Genomic DNA, 17,352 nt, shown 5'->3' on the forward strand with positions numbered 1-17,352 from the left:
TTTAAAACATATCTTCAGTGCTATATGCCTGGAAACCAAAGCATAAGAAAACCATTCCCAGAAGCCTCCCTACAGAATTCCGCCCCCCCCCCCATGTTTCATTGGCCAGGAATTTGCATAAATCAATAAATGCAGGAAGAATCAATCTTTCCAAGATTGATTTAGACCGGTCAAAATTTTTCTCAGGGACCCACGTGGGAGGAATGGACAGTGAAACAAATTTGGGAAATAGGGAATGAATAACTGTTATGGAGACAAAATAGGATGCCTACACTACTGATAATTTAGGGGAGATTGAGTAGATTAGTCTGGCTAGTACAGAGTGACCTAGAGTGTAACAACAGGACCTAAGACTAGAAAGGTATTTCAGGGGTCACAGTATGGGAGTGCCACTAATGCCCAGCTAATGAGTCCATATTTTATCCTACATGTAAAGTTGTGACATTAGGGCTTTTTGAACCAGAAAATGACTATAAAATTGGTGTGGTAAATACTGTTATTTTGACAACAGTGTTAAGAGGTAATTAGGGAAGGAGGAGACTAGAGGCAGGAGTTATAATTCAGGAGTCTTTTGCAGTAACTTAGGCATAGAGCGACAATGACCTAAACCAGGTAACACCGCAATAAGGATTTAAAGGAAGGGGAACACATGATGAGAAAAGGAATTTTGGTGACTGAATTGGAGACAGGATAAAGGCAAAGACTGAGTTCACTTAAATAAATATATCCGATAGTGTGATAGAGAATTAGAGTTAGGTATTGGGTGTCAGTCCCAGGTCGGCTATACCCTCCCTAGGTAGTAACTTGGGACAAATTACTCAGAAGTTTTGATCATCAGTTCTACGATTTGTGAAAATGAAGATAATTATATATCTACTACCCTAAAATTTTGTGAGAATTAAATGAAATAGAGTTTCTGAATGTACACTGAAAATTATATAAGATCATAAATGTCTACTAGGGCATCTCTACCATATACAACATTTAGATTGGGTGCTGCAACAGAAACTCGTAGATATGACTCCATTCTTTAAGGTTATGGCTCCGTGTGGAGAAGACCCACATAATTATTCACGTCCTGAGGAGGTATGAAGAACAAAGGGCTAGAGGGATAAGTCAGAGATGGCAAATATAGTTAAACGCATTTCCTATCTACTTTACATCTTGGTAAGGCGATATGGCCGGTGAGCGAAGCCACTTCCAGGCTGAGACAGTCAAGTACCTTTCAGTGAACTTAGAGGTGATCTGTTAGAAAATAGTGCACCAAATGACGAAAGAAGACTTAATTCCTGCATCACTACTTGAAGGAGGGCTGACCAGGAGAGCTGACCAGACACATCCTCAATGAATTTTACATGAGTAACAAACTTTGATTGTGTAAATTCACTTGGACCTTGGTATTGTTTGTTGTTGGTTGCAATCAGCCTCCTTGGACTAAAACATGGAATTTAAGAGAGTGTTGCAGTCATTGATGTAATCCCAATTACCTCAATATTCAGTGGGCTGAAGCCAACAACCACGTAAGTTGGTCCTGACTCTGTGGGCAGCAATTTGGGCAGGCCCAGTTAAGCCGTTCTCTTCTCCCTAGAAGTCACTCATGAGTCTGTATTCATATGGCACATTTTCTGGGGCTGGGCCTTACTCACATGACTGTCAGTTGGTGCTGGATGTCAGCTAGGGTGCTTCGACTCTTCTTCTCCAGACCTCAGCCAAATCCTAACACGGGCTCGTATGCATCATGATCTCATGCTTCCAAGTAAAAAAGGGGAAGCTCCGTGTACAAATGCTATTCAAATAGCTGCTTGTGTCACATTTGCTAAAGCCACACTGGACAAAAGCAAGTAGTATAAAAGTTCCAATTCAAGAGGGAAAGCTCAACCCCATCACTTAGTGGGAGAAGATGCAAAAGTCACAAAGTGAGGGAATATGAGTATATGGATAGGGGGATTCATTGAGGTCAGTTTTACAAACAAGCCATCCCAAAAATGGAGATTACATTATTTACATATGTGTGGAATATTTGAAGGGAGAAATGGTATTTTAGGTGGGCCTGAAAAATATTTTATCAGACTTAAAACAACAATTTACTCTCTCAGAGTTTAGAGGACAAGAAGTCCAAAATCCAGGATGGCTGCACTCTCTCTGGGGGATCTAAGGGAGAATACATTCCTTTCCTCTTCCAGCTTCTCCTGGCTGTCCCGGCATTCCACGGCTATATCACTCCCTGTCCACGTGGTCTTCTCCTCTCTTACAGACACTTGTCATTGGATTTAGACTCTTCTCAACTCCCAATCCCCTGATAATCCAGGATAATCTCCTCATCTTAAAATCTTTAGCTTAATTGCATCGGAAACACCCTTTTCTTCCCCCCAGGAAGGTGATATTTACAGATTCCAGAGATTAAAACATGGACATATGTTTTGGGGGTCTGCCATTAACCCACTACAGGTCTAAATATCAATGAAAAGCAGAGACTGAAATCAGATCTAAAAAAAAAGATCCAAGTCTGTGATGCCTATAAGAAACACGTTTTCAATAAAGACCCAAATAAGTTAAAAGTAAAAGGATCGGAAAAGATACACCATACCAACACTTACCAAAACAAAACAAAAACAACTGGAATGATTATATCAATATCTTACAAAACAGATTTCAGAACAAAGAAAAAAATCAGAAATGAAAAGGGGCATTATATAATGATAATGGGCTAAATTCATTAAGAGGACATAACAATCCTGTATGTTTATGCATCTAACAACAGAGCTTCAAAAACCCATAAAGCAAAAGCTGAAACAAGTGTAGAAATAGGCAAATCCAAACTAATTGTCAGAGATTTCAATACTCTCTCCTTTTTTTAAAAGATTTTATTTATTTATTTATGAGAGACACAGAGAGAGAGAGAGAGAGAGAGAGAGAGAGGCAGAGGGAGAAGCAGGCTCCATGCAGGGAGCCTGACGTGGGACTCGATCCCAGGTCTCCAGGACCACACCCCAGGCTGAAGGCGGCACTAAACCACCGAGCCACGGGGCTGCCCAGATTTCAATACTCTTAACAATTGATCAAAAAAGTAAAAAATTAGCAAGGACATAGAGGACTTGAACTCACTGACAAACAGCTCGGCCTAATTGATATTTATTGACTATTCCACCAAACAGCAAAATACACGTGCCATTCCGATGTGTGGTCAAAGGAAGGTTGGGAGGAAGGGATTACAAAAGGGCATAAGGAAACTTTGGGGTGATGAATATGTTCATTATCTTGTCATGATGATTTAATGGGCATACCTTATCAAACTGTGCCCTTTAAATAAGTTCAGTTTACTCTATGCCAGTTATACCTCAATAACGCGGTTTTCTAGAAAAGAGATAACCAGACTAACACATACCTACCTGATAACAGTTATGTCCATGTTTTGGCTTTTGTAAATAATGCTGCAATGAAAATTGGAGTGCAGACATATGTTCAAAATAGTGATTTCCTTTGGATATATACCAAGAAGTGGGACTGCTAGGTACATTTTCAATTTCTTGAGGAACCTCAATACTGCTTTCTACAAAGGCTGTATATTTTATATTCCTGCTAACAGTGCACAAGGGTTCCCTCTCCCCCACACCTTCGCCAACCCTTGTAATTTTTGTCTTTTTTGACAACACTCATCCTAAAAGGTGTGAGGTACTACCTTATTGTGGTTTTGATTTGCATTTCTATAATGATTAGTGATGTCAAGTACGTTTTCATATGCGTGTTGGACATTTTTATGTCTTCTTTGTAAAACTATTTAATCCTTTGCCATTTCTTAATTGGGTCTTTCGGTTTTCTGCTATTGAGCTGCAGGAGTTTCTTACATAATTTGGGTATGAGCACCTTATCCGATATTTGGTTTGTAAATATTTTCTCCCGCCACACAGGTTGCCTTTGCATTCTGTTCATTGTTTCCGTTAGCTGTACAGAAGGTTTTAAGCTTGATGTCGATTTTTCTTTTATTTAATTGAAAAATGTTTAATCATGCACGCAGCTAACAAGGTTTTGTCATTTACTAGTAAAAAAAGTAATAACTGTTCAACCAAGCTAAGCCTCATGCCAAAAAGGACTGATAGTAAGATAACCACGGAACTACTGAGCAGCTGGGAGCTAACGTACAAGAGAACTGAAAACACAAAAGCGCTTTCCTAGTTCAACGGTAACAGCAGATTGTGAGCCTGGCACCATGCCAGATGTTCTGCATACAATATCTCATTTAACATTCACAGCAATTCAGCTCTGAGATAATTCTCACGTTCTACAGAGGAGGAAGCCCAAAGGTGGAGAATTCAAGGAATCTCAATGTCACCGAAGTAGGAAGTAGATTAAGACTCAATACCAGGAATTGAACAACACTATTTCCACATGCTACCACGCAAGGATTTATTCATTATAAATAAATATAAATATAAATATAAATTTATTATGGGTCAGGTGCTGCTGATAACAGCAGAATTAAACAGCAGGCGGAATATATATATATATATTCCTACCATAATGGGATTTAGACTGGTGGATGAATTACTCGATTATATTCCACACGTACCACGATTTCAAAAAAAATCCCAGTACGGACAGAGCACTGTTGCCGTGTGGTGCTCAGCCAGCCATGGTATTTTGATTTTTCTGTGATTACTGCTCCTACGATGCAGTACAAACAGGTTTAGCTCGCAGCGACGCCACCTGAAACGTGCCATCAGGCGATATCATCAGATAGAGCAACTGGCGCTGATGACACCCTTGCAGATTATACGAATATGACAATTCACATGGCGATGTTACAGCTTAACTACACGTGAAAGATTCACCTTCCACAGGATTTCAAAGAGGCATCAATCTTACACCTGTAGAAGACCGAAAGGGGCCGTGCGGCCTGTGTGGATCGCTGAGGCCTATCAGCCGGGCCCACCACTGGGAAGGTATTAACATGTATCCGACTCGGCAGACTGGTCCGACGCGTCAATGTCATGGGCATTTGACCTGAGGCTCAGTGCGCCTTTCCTTCCAGTCATGGAACAGTGGGCAGGCTCTTCTCCCTCAGGCAGCAACAGGGGCGCAGAGAACAACGCTCTGATTTGTATGTTGTACGTTCGGCCTTCACCAAGATCGCTTTACAACTGTGTTGGTGTGTGGGAAATCCTACAGAACGGTGGCTGCCCATATCATTTTAAAACCACAATACTAAAGTAAATACATACATACATACATACATAAATACATAAATAAATACATAAATTAAAAAATCACAATACCGACCCATTTTTTTTTGTAACAAGGTAAAAATGGAATCACATACTTGCTGGGTTTTTGAAGTAATGTTTTTCTGCGTGCGGATTACATTGTTAATATTGAGTATACATGAGAGTAGGTTTCATTTCTAATACTTGCATAACAAAGGGGCCAGAAGTAATTAGTCTGGATATTTTATGTGACAGTGATTGTGTGCATGTACTTTATAATTGGAATGATTGTTCGGGGTTAACAAGGCTCTACTTCACTGTCAACACAAACTTACTTCATTTGAAACGCAGCCCATACACGGCACTTACCATTAACTCAATGACCGTTTGGGGGGAACTTACTAAATAGATTGCCAAATAAAATCATAGTTACCTTGTTATCTTAGTTTATTGTGTCTCATAACAATATCCTGGAAACAACTGATGTGTTGATAAAACTCAATACTGATTCTGAACTAGGAAATAATAAGGGGGAAGGCATTTGTATCATTTCTTTACTACGTGACTCAGAGGTGAGGTTTTGTTCCCATTATTCATTCACCCACTCATTTCAACAAGCATTTCTTGTGCAGCCTTTCCTAAGTACTCGTGCCACTGGGCAATTACAAAGATAATTAAGACAGTATTTACGCTTAAAGATTTTACAATCTGGCAATTCAAAAAAAGCCCTCAGGAACATAAAACTATACAACAAGAGGGGCACCTGGGTGGCTCGGTGGTCGAGTGTCTGCCTTTGGCTCAGGTTGTGATCCCGGGGTCCTGGGATCGAGTCCTACATTGGGCTCCCTGCAGGCAGCCGCTTCTCCCTCTACCTATGTCTCTTCCTTTGTGTGTCTCTCATGAATAGATAAATAAAATCTTTTTTAAAAAAAAAAAAAAACCTATACAACAAGAAAGTACAGTGTAACATGTTTTGGATAAACTGGGAGCACTGAGGTGGTACACCCAGCCCAGCACAGCCTGCAGAGGAGCCGGAGAAACCCTAAACAAAGAGAACAGTCAGGGAGAGTTTCCCAGAGGGGGCAACAGAAGGGCTGCAGATTTAAGGACAGGTGTAACTTCGCCAGTCCTAAAAAGATAAGGGTATTTTTTATCAGAATAAATAGCACATACACTTATGAAACAAGAAGTCTCTGGCATTCAGCAGAGGGGCCTGAATATAGAATAAGCCCTCGTTATTTATTATTTACATCAGTGAATCATTCAGTCCTGGTTGTAGTCATGGGGAAAGAAGTGATAATGAACTGAACTAGAGCAATGATGGGGGCAAAGGAGAATCGGTTTAGATACAGATAAGCAAAACTGAAACTGGTAGGACTTGGTGATTGCAGGGGAATATGCGGGAAGCCTTAAGAGTCACTCTAAGATCTCTGAATTAGATGAATTGTTGGATGGCTGTATCTTTAAAATAGAAAATAAACAGGGATGATTTCAAAGGGGATGATGATTAAGTGCATTTTGGATATGAAGAGTTTGGGGTTTTTTTTTTTTTTAAGATTTTCTTTATTTGAGAGAGACCAAGACCCAGAGAGATCCCAGAGGGAGAGGGAGAAGCAGACTCGCCTGCTGAGCGGAGAACCCGATGCAGGGTTCGATCTCAGGACCCCGAGATCATGACCTGAGACAAAGGCAGACAACCCACCGAGCCACGCAGGCGCTCGGAGTTTGGGGTATTTTTAAGTGTGTATGTCCAGCAGGTGGATGGATAGATAGGCGTGTTGCTCTCATATACAATGACTCTGAAGCAGAGACCATTAGCCTATATGTAATAGATTTAAAACCTACGCATAGATATACTCAGGGAAGTATTTTACAGGAAGAAGGGCTGAGGACTACGGAAGAAGGGGAGACGATGGACTGCTTTAAAAGCAACACGCAATTTTAGTCAGGTAAGTAGTGTCTAAGTGCACTGGCTTTAACCATCAAGTCATCCCTGACGCTGTAAGTTGGCAATCCGGGTGGAACACAGAACAACTATTCATTAAAGAAGGACAGAGAGGATGGAAGAAGAGGTAAATGGCTAAGTTACTTCATACGGTGTAGCCCTTCTACAGCTCACCCAAGAAAACAAAACCAAAATAGGAACATAAGAGCCCGGTGGGGTAGTGCTCTGGGCACGTGGCAATTGGTGGAGGTGCATCCATTGTGAAGTCAGCGGAGGTTCGCTGGGCTTGCAAATAAAAATGTTTATAATTCCCCAAAGAATTTTCTAAGACCAGCTCTGTGAAACAAAGTGTGCTATTGGATGTCCCATTAAATGAAACAAAGATTCCCTATAGGCAACCTTAGGGGCATGTAACATTTGCTCTCAATCATAAGAATTGATAGTGAAAATGCACTCTACATGGAGCAGGACATGTCATAACACACCATTTGGCTATTTGAAAAACATCAAATACATACATCAGTGTCCAAAAAGAACTGTGCAAAACCGGCAGTATATGGACAAGAAACCTCTGGGCAGCTCTGTGACTCTAGCACTAGTTTGTCCACTAATAGGGCAATACATTCATAATTTATTCAAAGACAACACTTAAAATCATTTCGAGGCAGCATTTCAGGGGCTTTAGATCAAATAATTTGATAATGTATGCATCTGTCCCATTTGTCAGTAAAATGACCCTTTGTTCTTTAATAAATACAACTTCAAAGTTAGTGTCTTTATCATCTAGTTGTTTTAAGTATTTATCTGTAACAAATCCTATAAATATTTTCAAATCTGCAAATGTATAGAATGTTAATTTAAAAATTTCATATGGAATTTTTGGCTAGTAGTTAGGTATATGGATTTTTTTTTAAAGATTCATTTATTGGAGAGAAAGAGAAAGAGCCCACAAGCCGGCAGGGGTGGGGTCAGGGAGGGCAGAGGGAGAGGGAGAGAATCCCAAGCGGACTCCACCCTGAGCAAGAAGTGCCACCTGGGGCTTGATCTCATGACCCTGAGATCATGACCTGTGCTGAAATCAATAGTCAAGACACTTAACCAACTGTGCCATCCAGGTGCCCTTTGGTATTTAGGAACATGTATTAGAGAATGAGGAACCGCTGACTCACTTATCCATTCGAAAATTCATTGTTTCTTATTCACTACGTGTCACAGTACCGTTAGAGGGGCCGTGGAGGTACAAAGATGAAAACGACATGTTATTGGCTCTCTTGTTTATGACTGTTGGGAAAACTGCAAAAAAAAAATCATAGGGAAAGCTAAAATGTAGCCAATAATTATGGGATATCAAAAGAAGGATATGTAGAGAGGAACCAGAGGAACAATGAAAACACGTCTTAAGTGACAAATACTAAATGGTCAAAGAATTGAGTAGGCTGGTAGAGTTTATTTCGCCTTTGCAAGTCACACCGTGGGGGACATTTGTTAATTGTGTCCCCAGTGTCACTACAGGCCATTCCCAGCCATGAATTTGGGGGGGGTTGCCCCTCGGCAGCTCCAGGGAGAGGCCTTGGGTGGCTCATGGATAACAGGTACTCACAAAGACTGGCTCAGGAAAGGACACGGGGTGAAGCGATGGCTCTTAGGGCTTTGGGGGGCAGAAAGGCGTCTTCTTGTTTGGGTGTTCATAGTGAGACTCTCTTTTTAAGTGGACAAGGGTGAGAAAGGATGAAGCCCGAGGGGCTGGTTGCAGCCATCTGTCACCAGTGAGAAAAGAGCCTGCCTCAAAAGGGAAGTAGCACTGAAGAGGCATAGCTGGAAAATGGGGAGACTGGGCCCTGGTAATATTGGTGAGCCCTGAACCATGTCACGCTTCCTGGTTTTGTGAACAAATTCCTTTTAAGGCCACCAGATTAAGTTGTGAGACCCGTATCTTCCAACCTAGAGAAGCCTAACGTAACTATTTAAAAATTAAGATAGGTGAAGCTTAGGGGGAATGCATTTCTTTGAATTCCTCTCCTCCTCCCCCCCAAAATAACCAGTAGGTTCGGTATCAACATAAACATCTCAAAGGATGGGAAGGATTATAAAATATATACAATCTCATGTTACATGCAGACGCATGACACAAAATAGCTCTTTCTAGAGCAAATCTGGATGTAAAGGCCTTGCAACTCAAGGGAGGACTCACTTTACCATGCGAAGGCAGAACGTTACACCCCTACTCCCATATAGTTCTGTCTATGGTGAGCGTAGAGGATCTAAGAAAATGTACACACCCAAGCCCTGAGGAGGCTATTTTAAAGCAAGACCCAATGAATGAAACTTAACTTGATGTGAAATGACCCTGACCCTAAAGTATGAAGATCAAATGAAAACTGAAAGAGGCAGATAATCTATTCAGTGTCTAAATGATACCCAGTTATTAAATGTTCGGAAATTATTCGTAATAATACATTTTACTGAACTCTTACTTAGACCTCTGTCATTTTATTTTAAAAATAAAGTCTACGAGGATGTACACACAGGTAACCCGTGAACAGTATGAAAGAGCTTTCTCAGCTGTTTTGTGCCCAGAGGCCTTAACTGAAAAGGAAGATTTTTTAAAATATATTTTATTTATTCATGATAGACAGAGACACAGAGAGAGGCAGAGACACAGGCAGAGGGAGAAGCAGGCTCCATGCAGGGAGCCTGACGAGGGACTCGATCCCGGGACCCCAGGATCAGGCCCTGGGCCAAAGGCAGGTGCTAAACCGCTGAGCCACCCAGAGATCCCAGATTCTTTTTTTAAAAAAAGACTTATTTGGGCAGCCTGGGTGGCTCAGCGGTTTAGCGCCTCCTTCAGCCCAGGGCCTGGTCTTGGAGACCCGGGATCGAGGCCCACATCCGGCTCCCTGCATGGAGCCTGCTTCTCCCTCTGCCTGTGTCTCTGCCTCTCTCTCTCTCTGTGTGTCTCTCATGAATAAATAAAAATTTCCAAAAAAAGAAATAATTATAGATTCACAAAAAGTTGCAAAGATATAGAGAGGTTCCTTCTACTCGGTTTTCCCCAGCGGTTGCATCTTACATCCTTACAACACAAAAACCAGGAATTTGACATGGGAACAAGGTGTATAGTCCATGTGTAGACGTGTGTGACCATCATGATCAGATCACAGAACTACTGAGGCAGCCTGGGGGGCTCAGTGGTTTAGTGCTGCCCTTGGGCCGGGGTGTGATCCTGGAGACCCGGGATTGAGTCCCATGTCGGGCTCCCTGCCTGTGTCTCTGCCTGTCTCTCTGTGTGTCTCATGAATAAGTAAATAAAATCTTAAAAAAAAAAAAAAAGGACTACAGAACTATTTTATTAACACAAAGATTTCCCTTGCTCTTCTCTTTACATTCACACCCACCCCATCCCTCAGTACAAAGGTCTTGTAACTCCGTTGTAAGAGGAGTATTTATTTTCTATTTGAACCTGGTCCAGTCTGTTTCATTTCTGTAAAACACTGTTCCCATCCTTTGTTCCCATCCTGTGAATTCATGTCACACTTAATAGGTCCTCATCCTCAATTTCTTTCTTTCTTTTCTTTTCTTCTTTCTTTCTCTTCTTCCTTTTTTTCTTTCTTCTTTCTTTCTTTCTTTCTTTCTTTCTTTCTTTCTTTCTTCTTTCTTTCTTTCCTTTTCTTTCTTTTCTCATCCTCAATTTCAAAGACAATGCAATCAACCCGCTCCTCCACTTATTTGCCTTATTCCAGAATTCGGTTCAGAAGACACACAAATACACCTGACCTGGGGTGCACTCCCTTCTCAAGGCTGGGGTCCACTTTTTCCTGTCTTTTTGCTAAGGGCCCCTCTTTGGTTTTCCTGGTTTCAGGCTCTTTTCTCACATCACTGGCAAGTCTCCAGACCCTGATACCTAATTTATTATTCCAACATAAAGGAACCAGATTTCCAAAACAGGACTGACTCCACGAATTTACTGATTCGCTGCTGGGAGATTCACAGCGGACCAATAGGGTTGGTTCCACCTACCAAGAAAATTCGAAATACACTTGCAGGGTTGCATGCGGATATTTAAAAAAAAGAAAAAGAGAAAGTGATGGCCCTACGGTGGCTTAGTGGAACCTCGGTGCAGCTCAGGAAATGTGTGGGCCACAGGGCTCAACCCTGGCCCTCCAGTCTTCAAACCCGAAGGGCACTTGGGGGCTCGGGCTCTCCGACCGCCTTCCCGGAGCGCGGCGGGGGCGGGGGCGGGGGCGGGGGCGGGCGCGGGGGGGGGGGAGGTCCCTGCGCTCCACACCTGCCGCCGCCTCCCGGCCCTGCGCTCACTTCCCCGGTGCAGTCTTGCGGGGGGGCCCGGGGCAGCGTCTACCTCGCAGACCGGAGCCGCGACTGCAGCCTGGATTCTGCGGATACTGAGCCACGCGGAACGCCGCTGCCCCGAGCCGGCCGCGCCCGCCCTGCGCCGCCGCCCGGGCCCCGCGCTCCCGCCCCCCCGGCCTCTGCGGGCATCACCGCACTCTCCGTGCACGCCGAGGCCCACGGGACCCCGAGACCTCAGGCCCGCCCTCCGCGCGGCTTCGGGGCCGCCTCCGCCCGCCCCGCGCCCCCGGCCTCTCCCGCCGCCCGCGGCCATGGCGGCCCGGCGGGGCCCGGCGCTCGCGCTCGCCAGCCTCGGACGGCGGCCGCCCGCGCCGCTCGGGGGCGGAGGCCGGGGCCCGCGGGCCCGCGGCGCGGCCCTGTGCTCCGCTCCCGGGGGAGACCGCGGAGGCCCCGCGGCCCGCTCGCCGGAAGGACCGGCCGGCGCGGAGAGGCGCCCGGCGAGCGAAGAGTTAACGGCGGCCGAGCGGCGGATCGCGGACCTGCACGCCGCCGCCTGCGCGGTGAGGCCCCGCCCCAGCCCCGCCCACCCGGCCCGGGCCCCGCCCACCCGGCTTCGGGCCCGCCCCGCCCGGCCCCGCCCACCTGGCTCTGGCCACGCCCACCCGGCTCCGGCTCCGGCCCCGCCCCGGGCCTCGTGCGCCTGCGCGCCGCCGGCCGCAGGAGAGGTCGGTGCAAGCCCGCGCCCTGCTCCCTCCGGCTTCCGACGAGCCCGCGCGCTTCCCGCTCCGACCCTCAGTTCCCTCTGATGGGCAAAGAGTTAACACGCGTCTGCATTAAATGTGGGTCCTTTGTGATCAGCGGCCGAGCTAAACTCCGGTGCCAGTTTGGGCCCCATCAGGACGGCGTGTGCGCGTGTGCGCGCGTGTGTGCGCGCGAGGGGGGGTCCCAAGGCGTTGGTGGAGGACGCAGAGGAGCTGAGAAGTCACGGGAGAAGCAGGCTGTGTGTTTGTACTCTCGGTTAAACATTTAGCCATCCAATGATACTAATAATGCACATTTTTTTCTCTTTTTTTTTAATGCAAAATTTTTAAAAAAAAAACTTAATTTTTGCTTCTATCCTTTCGTCCCTTCTCTCCACCCTAACAGCACAGCTGTAAAGGAAACTCTAATCAGGCACTTGCATTCTTCCCAGACCCATCTTGAGCTCCGTTGTCTTCGGTTTGGAGGGTCAGGCCATCACTTACCAGTACCGATATCACCATCATCTCCCCCCAGAGTTGCTAGCACCTCAGACTGTATCAGTTTGAAGGGAGCATTTTCATTCTCTTGAGTGAGCAGAAGATTTGTAGCATGAAGATGTAGAAAACGATGCAAAAGTAACCTATTTAATTCACTGTGTGTGACCAGTATTTGATGTCTGGTGTAGGTACAGTTACCTGGTGATGCTTGAGCCAAGGGAGTAGAGAAGAAAACTTTGGAGATTTTCTAAAATTCTAATCCCCCCTCTCCCGCCCACTGCCAGTGAGTAGGCCCTGGAAATCCACTGTTTGGCTCATGGAAGCGTTGAAACCTCTGCATAAAGATTCATCAGGAAATGACTGGCAGCTTTTGATTGATCTTGTTTATAGTCGGTTAAAAATAACGTGTACTTTGTTGCCAATCATCACCATATACGTAAGGCGATTATATGCAAAAGTTTCACTCCTTATAGAGCAAAGAGCTGTGAAGACTGGTCAGTCAGCCTGGGAAAGGAGAGGGATTTTTTTCTCACTTAAGGAACCCACACTTGTTTCAGCAGCGTCGGTATCACAGGTGAAGTAGCTATCTGGGGACCAGAAGTGAATCCGAAAACAAGTCTGTGGTTTTGCTTTTTCAACAAATCAGAGCCCCCCCCCCCCCCCAAGGGTCCTGTCCCCACACCTCCAGGCAGATGGGTCTCTTACCTTTCTCGGTGCTGATCTGCATCACTGAACATCTTGTTTGCCAGCCACTGTCAGCATTCTGGTCACATCTTTGTTGCCACTATTACTTTAGGCTCCTTTCCTGTGGACAAATGAAGTTTGTGTGGGCAGCCAACAAGCTCAAAGTTTTGCAGTCAACACGGAGAGCAGGAGAGGCAGCACAGATGCAGGAGCAGTCTGTTCGTTAGGCTTCCAGGTTGCTAGATAATTGCCCTCAGAAGACTCTCAGAAACTATGAAAAGTGAAAGGAAGGCTGCTAACAGAACCCCCAGTGTTTGCTGGGTTTTCTTCCAAATCTTCAAACACAGGTTTCACAAGCAAAGAAGTAAGGTCTTGACAATTGGTCATTCTCAAGTAGTGTTAGTGCCCCTGGTTTCATGTCATCTGCTTCTGTGGTCCCCAAAGATTTGAGCGGCCCTATGGACTGACCTTGACATTTGCTTGCTGGATTTCTGCTGCCTGGGTCTGGCTTTGCTGGAATACCTTAGGCTAAGACCTAGACTTGAACTCTAGATGTCTTTTTGCTTCCTGCCTCATTCATGGAGCACAGTTGGTTAAATTTTCAAGCAGATCAAAATCGTTAGCCATTAAGGAAGACACCCTGAAGAAGTAACTTGTGGCACATACAAAAATATGTTAGAAGACATTCACACGCCATGCATATTTTCACAAAAAGTTTCTATGCAAGAGTGATGCGGAGTTACTTCACGGTAAAAGGGTTATATAAAAAGCCCAAGAGACAGTTCCTTTACAAAATCTCAAGGATAAATATCACCCACATGGCCCAAATCCATCGAATAGGCTGCAATATTTCCTTTGCCTTCACACAGTGTACTTGGGATACTTAAAAAAAAAAAAAAAAGTTTGAATGTCAGTAGAGTATGCTTCCTTGACATCTGAAGTGGTAAAGTAGTAAAAGTTACTTTTGATCAAACTTTGTGAAAGCAACGAGTGTTAATATGTTAAAACAATACTTTTTTTACTTAAAAACAGAACTAACAACCGTCCCCAAAAAAGAAAATAGTGTAAAATGTGCCATGGAGTAACACATCATGAAGGTAAAGAAAAGTGTTCAATAATAGCAAGGTAATACTTTTCTGTAAGGACTGTTGGTTTTGATTAGCACCTTTTCTGTAAGTTTAAATCATTATCCACATATTTTAAGTACTGAAATTGCAACTGCAACTTCTGAGTGAAAGTTCATTTTCAGCCTCTTAAGCTCTTAAAGTCATCTAAATCACCTGTTATTAAACTTGTTACCTAGAAACTGAATGAAAAATACCTGAGCAGTGGCTACGTAGTTATTGGGTATAGAGGAGTTCTTGTTTTTCCATCAACTTCTCATTTTTCTCAAACTGTATATTTTCTCCTTATGTCACATAAAGTTGGATTGTATATAATGTTGGAATGCGTTCAGCCTTTAATTGCAAGTGCCACCAAAATTGCTGGGAAGAAGTTCAATATTGTTTAAAGAAAATGTTTGCCGTGTTTTATGAGTAGAAATTATGGTGAGGAGATATGGTGAATATTGAGATTAATGAATTGTTTTATTTCATTATTCTTCAGGCTGGCCAGTTAAACTATGTGGATCCAGCTACTGGCTATGTTGTGCTCACGCAGCTCGCCCACTTGGAGAGAGGTGAATGCTGTGGCTCTGCCTGCAGACACGTGAGTAGCAAATTCTCGCATTACAGCAGCAGTTTTCCGTGCTTCTGTAACTTTGTAAATACCTATTATTTGAAAAACAAGTCAAATAAAAAAGCTAAATAGACCTGGAGTGCACTTTTCACAAGCTACTTCAGCCAAGGACAATGAAGTCCTTAGGACCAACATAGGACCTTTAAAGTTAATGGAATTTTGTAGCATTTCACTGTGAGCATCAGCTCCTTGAAATGCTGTGATTTGAAATTCATGGGAGTTCTTTATTACAAGGAAACTTTTCACGAGGTTTCAAGTAAGTCCCGTTCACTAGGCAAGTACAGAGCGGGCAGGAAAAGAAATCCAGAATATTACAAACTAGATCACAGAAGGCGTTTTTGTCTTCACTAGTAGCAGAATAAATAGAAATTTGACCAGCATAGGGAAGTGGTTTTCCTTTAAATGATAATGATTCCTCCTTTCCTCCCTTCCTTTCTTTTCTTCTTCCCTTCCCTCTCTCTCTCTCTCTCTCTCTCTCTCTCCCTGTCTCATTCTTCCCGTGGCTGTTCTGTACTCTAGCTTAAAAACAAACATGGTTAACCTACCCCAAACTTAGTGGTGGACATTTCCTAAAATGTATATTTCAGTGGATCTATCTCTGTGTTCACTGATGAAGATGAACTAATCCTTCCCTATCTTGAGCAAGGAAAAGAAATAGGATCGGGTTTGTCACTATAACTTTTTAAAGGCATACCAGTAAGGTAAATTGTTACAGCGTTGAGGTTATAAACTGGTAACAACCTCTGTTTACAGACCACTTGGACTCTACGTTGGGGAGCAAGAAGGCATTATTTCCTTTAACTGACCCACTTGACAATTAAGGACTAAGCACTAAATGCATAGGTTGGTTGTAGCCAGTATTGAAAAATTAAGCCTTCACTTTTATGTGTGTTCCTACCTGTGCCCTTAGCTGTTTCTAATCAAATGCATAAGAGCTTTGCGTAAATTGAGGACTTGAGAATTTTCTCAGAGTGAGTTTTTGACAGTAGAACTCTTAAAGTTGGAAGGATGCATTTAGGAAGTGATTCTTGGACCCTAATTAGGACCATTTGCCAGAGGTTGCCATTATTCTCCTCTTAGTCTGCAGGACCCAATAGATCAAATGATCTACAGAACATGATTAGCAGGCTCCTTTTCCACCATGAGACGCGTTGTACTTTTTTCAAGATGCTTGTGATATAATTTAACCATAGTTTGTTTTATTTCTTCCGCAGTGTCCCTATGGTCAAGTCAATGTTAAAGATCCATCTAAAAGGAAGAAATTCAATTCGTATTTTTATGTTTGACAACAATTGCATCTCTGTTCTCCATCTGATCGAGCCTAGATTTAAAAACAAACACCCTGATCCAGAACTGCTCTGTGCTGTGAGTGCTTGAGCACTAGTTTAATCATAAGTACATATATTAAAAGAACATCAATAAAATGAAAAAGCTAGCAAATGTTTGTGTGTTTCTGAAGTGGCACATTGATAGTTATTTTCCTTTCTTTTTGCTTCATTATCAGACACATATGTTGAAGAAAGAAAATAATGACTGTTCCATTAAATAAATAGAAGCAATCAGGTCACATTAGTCGCTCTCGATTTTTCTTATAGCCTCCGTTCGCCTACTGTTTTCTCCTCCGTGTTAGCAACCCAAGGGATGTTGCTGGCAAATACAAGAGTTTGAATGCATTCTTCATTTTATTTATATCTTGAGCTATAAGAAGATTGATATAATGCTATATTGTGCAGCATATGAGTGCCCAAGAAGTGCCATTCTGCATCAAGAAATGCTCTCATCTTCCATCTGTTCTCTCAATAAAAACTCTAAATCATTCTGACTTGGAGGTCAGGCCGCTTACGATGCCTCTGATTAGACCATTCTCACTTCTCTCCCCCACAGTTTCCTTCTCCATGTCTTATGGCACTTCCCAGACAAGTCTGTCTTAGGACATTTTATTATCTTTATACCCATTCCATTCACCGCAGTGACACCTTTGGGCATCAGTATCCAACCTGGGTTAGGAGCCCACCGGGACTACTGTTTCTGCACTTTCTTCCCTGCTTCCCTCTGAGGACAATGGCCCTGGAAAGCCTTTGCCTTGCCAGTGGAAGCTGTTCAGTAAAATGAGGCTGCTGCCCATTGGCAGGCTGCCTCTACCCAGAGCTGAACCTCAGCCTTTCCTCCCAATAGAACCTGAAAGGCTCTCAAACATCTCAGGGGCCTTCCTTAGTCTCTGCCTGTGGCCTGAATATGA

The 17,352-nt window shown here is 43.6% G+C and overlaps 1 protein-coding gene across 1 annotated transcript; it reads left to right on the forward strand.

Moving 5' to 3' along the window:
* Window positions 1-1,177: 1,177 nt before the first annotated feature.
* Window positions 1,178-16,544, forward strand: C13H1orf53 (chromosome 13 C1orf53 homolog). Its single transcript, XM_072733743.1, has 5 exons — window positions 1,178-1,184; window positions 4,839-4,940; window positions 11,251-12,014; window positions 14,982-15,083; window positions 16,328-16,544. The coding sequence occupies exons 1-5, from the start codon at window positions 1,178-1,180 to the stop codon at window positions 16,397-16,399; spliced, it is 1,047 nt and encodes a 348-aa protein (XP_072589844.1). The 3' UTR covers window positions 16,400-16,544.
* Window positions 16,545-17,352: the final 808 nt, after the last annotated feature.

The sequence above is a fragment of the Vulpes vulpes genome, chromosome 13, assembly GCF_048418805.1.
Source record: "Vulpes vulpes isolate BD-2025 chromosome 13, VulVul3, whole genome shotgun sequence".
Lineage (NCBI taxonomy): Eukaryota > Metazoa > Chordata > Mammalia > Carnivora > Canidae > Vulpes > Vulpes vulpes.

Coding starts and splice junctions, on each gene's coding strand:
- C13H1orf53 (XM_072733743.1), top strand. Junction 4,941..11,250: donor CCGGGCCCACCACTGGGAAG/GTATTAACATGT, acceptor ACGGTGGCTTAG/TGGAACCTCGGTGCAGCTCA. Junction 12,015..14,981: donor TGCACGCCGCCGCCTGCGCG/GTGAGGCCCCGC, acceptor ATTATTCTTCAG/GCTGGCCAGTTAAACTATGT.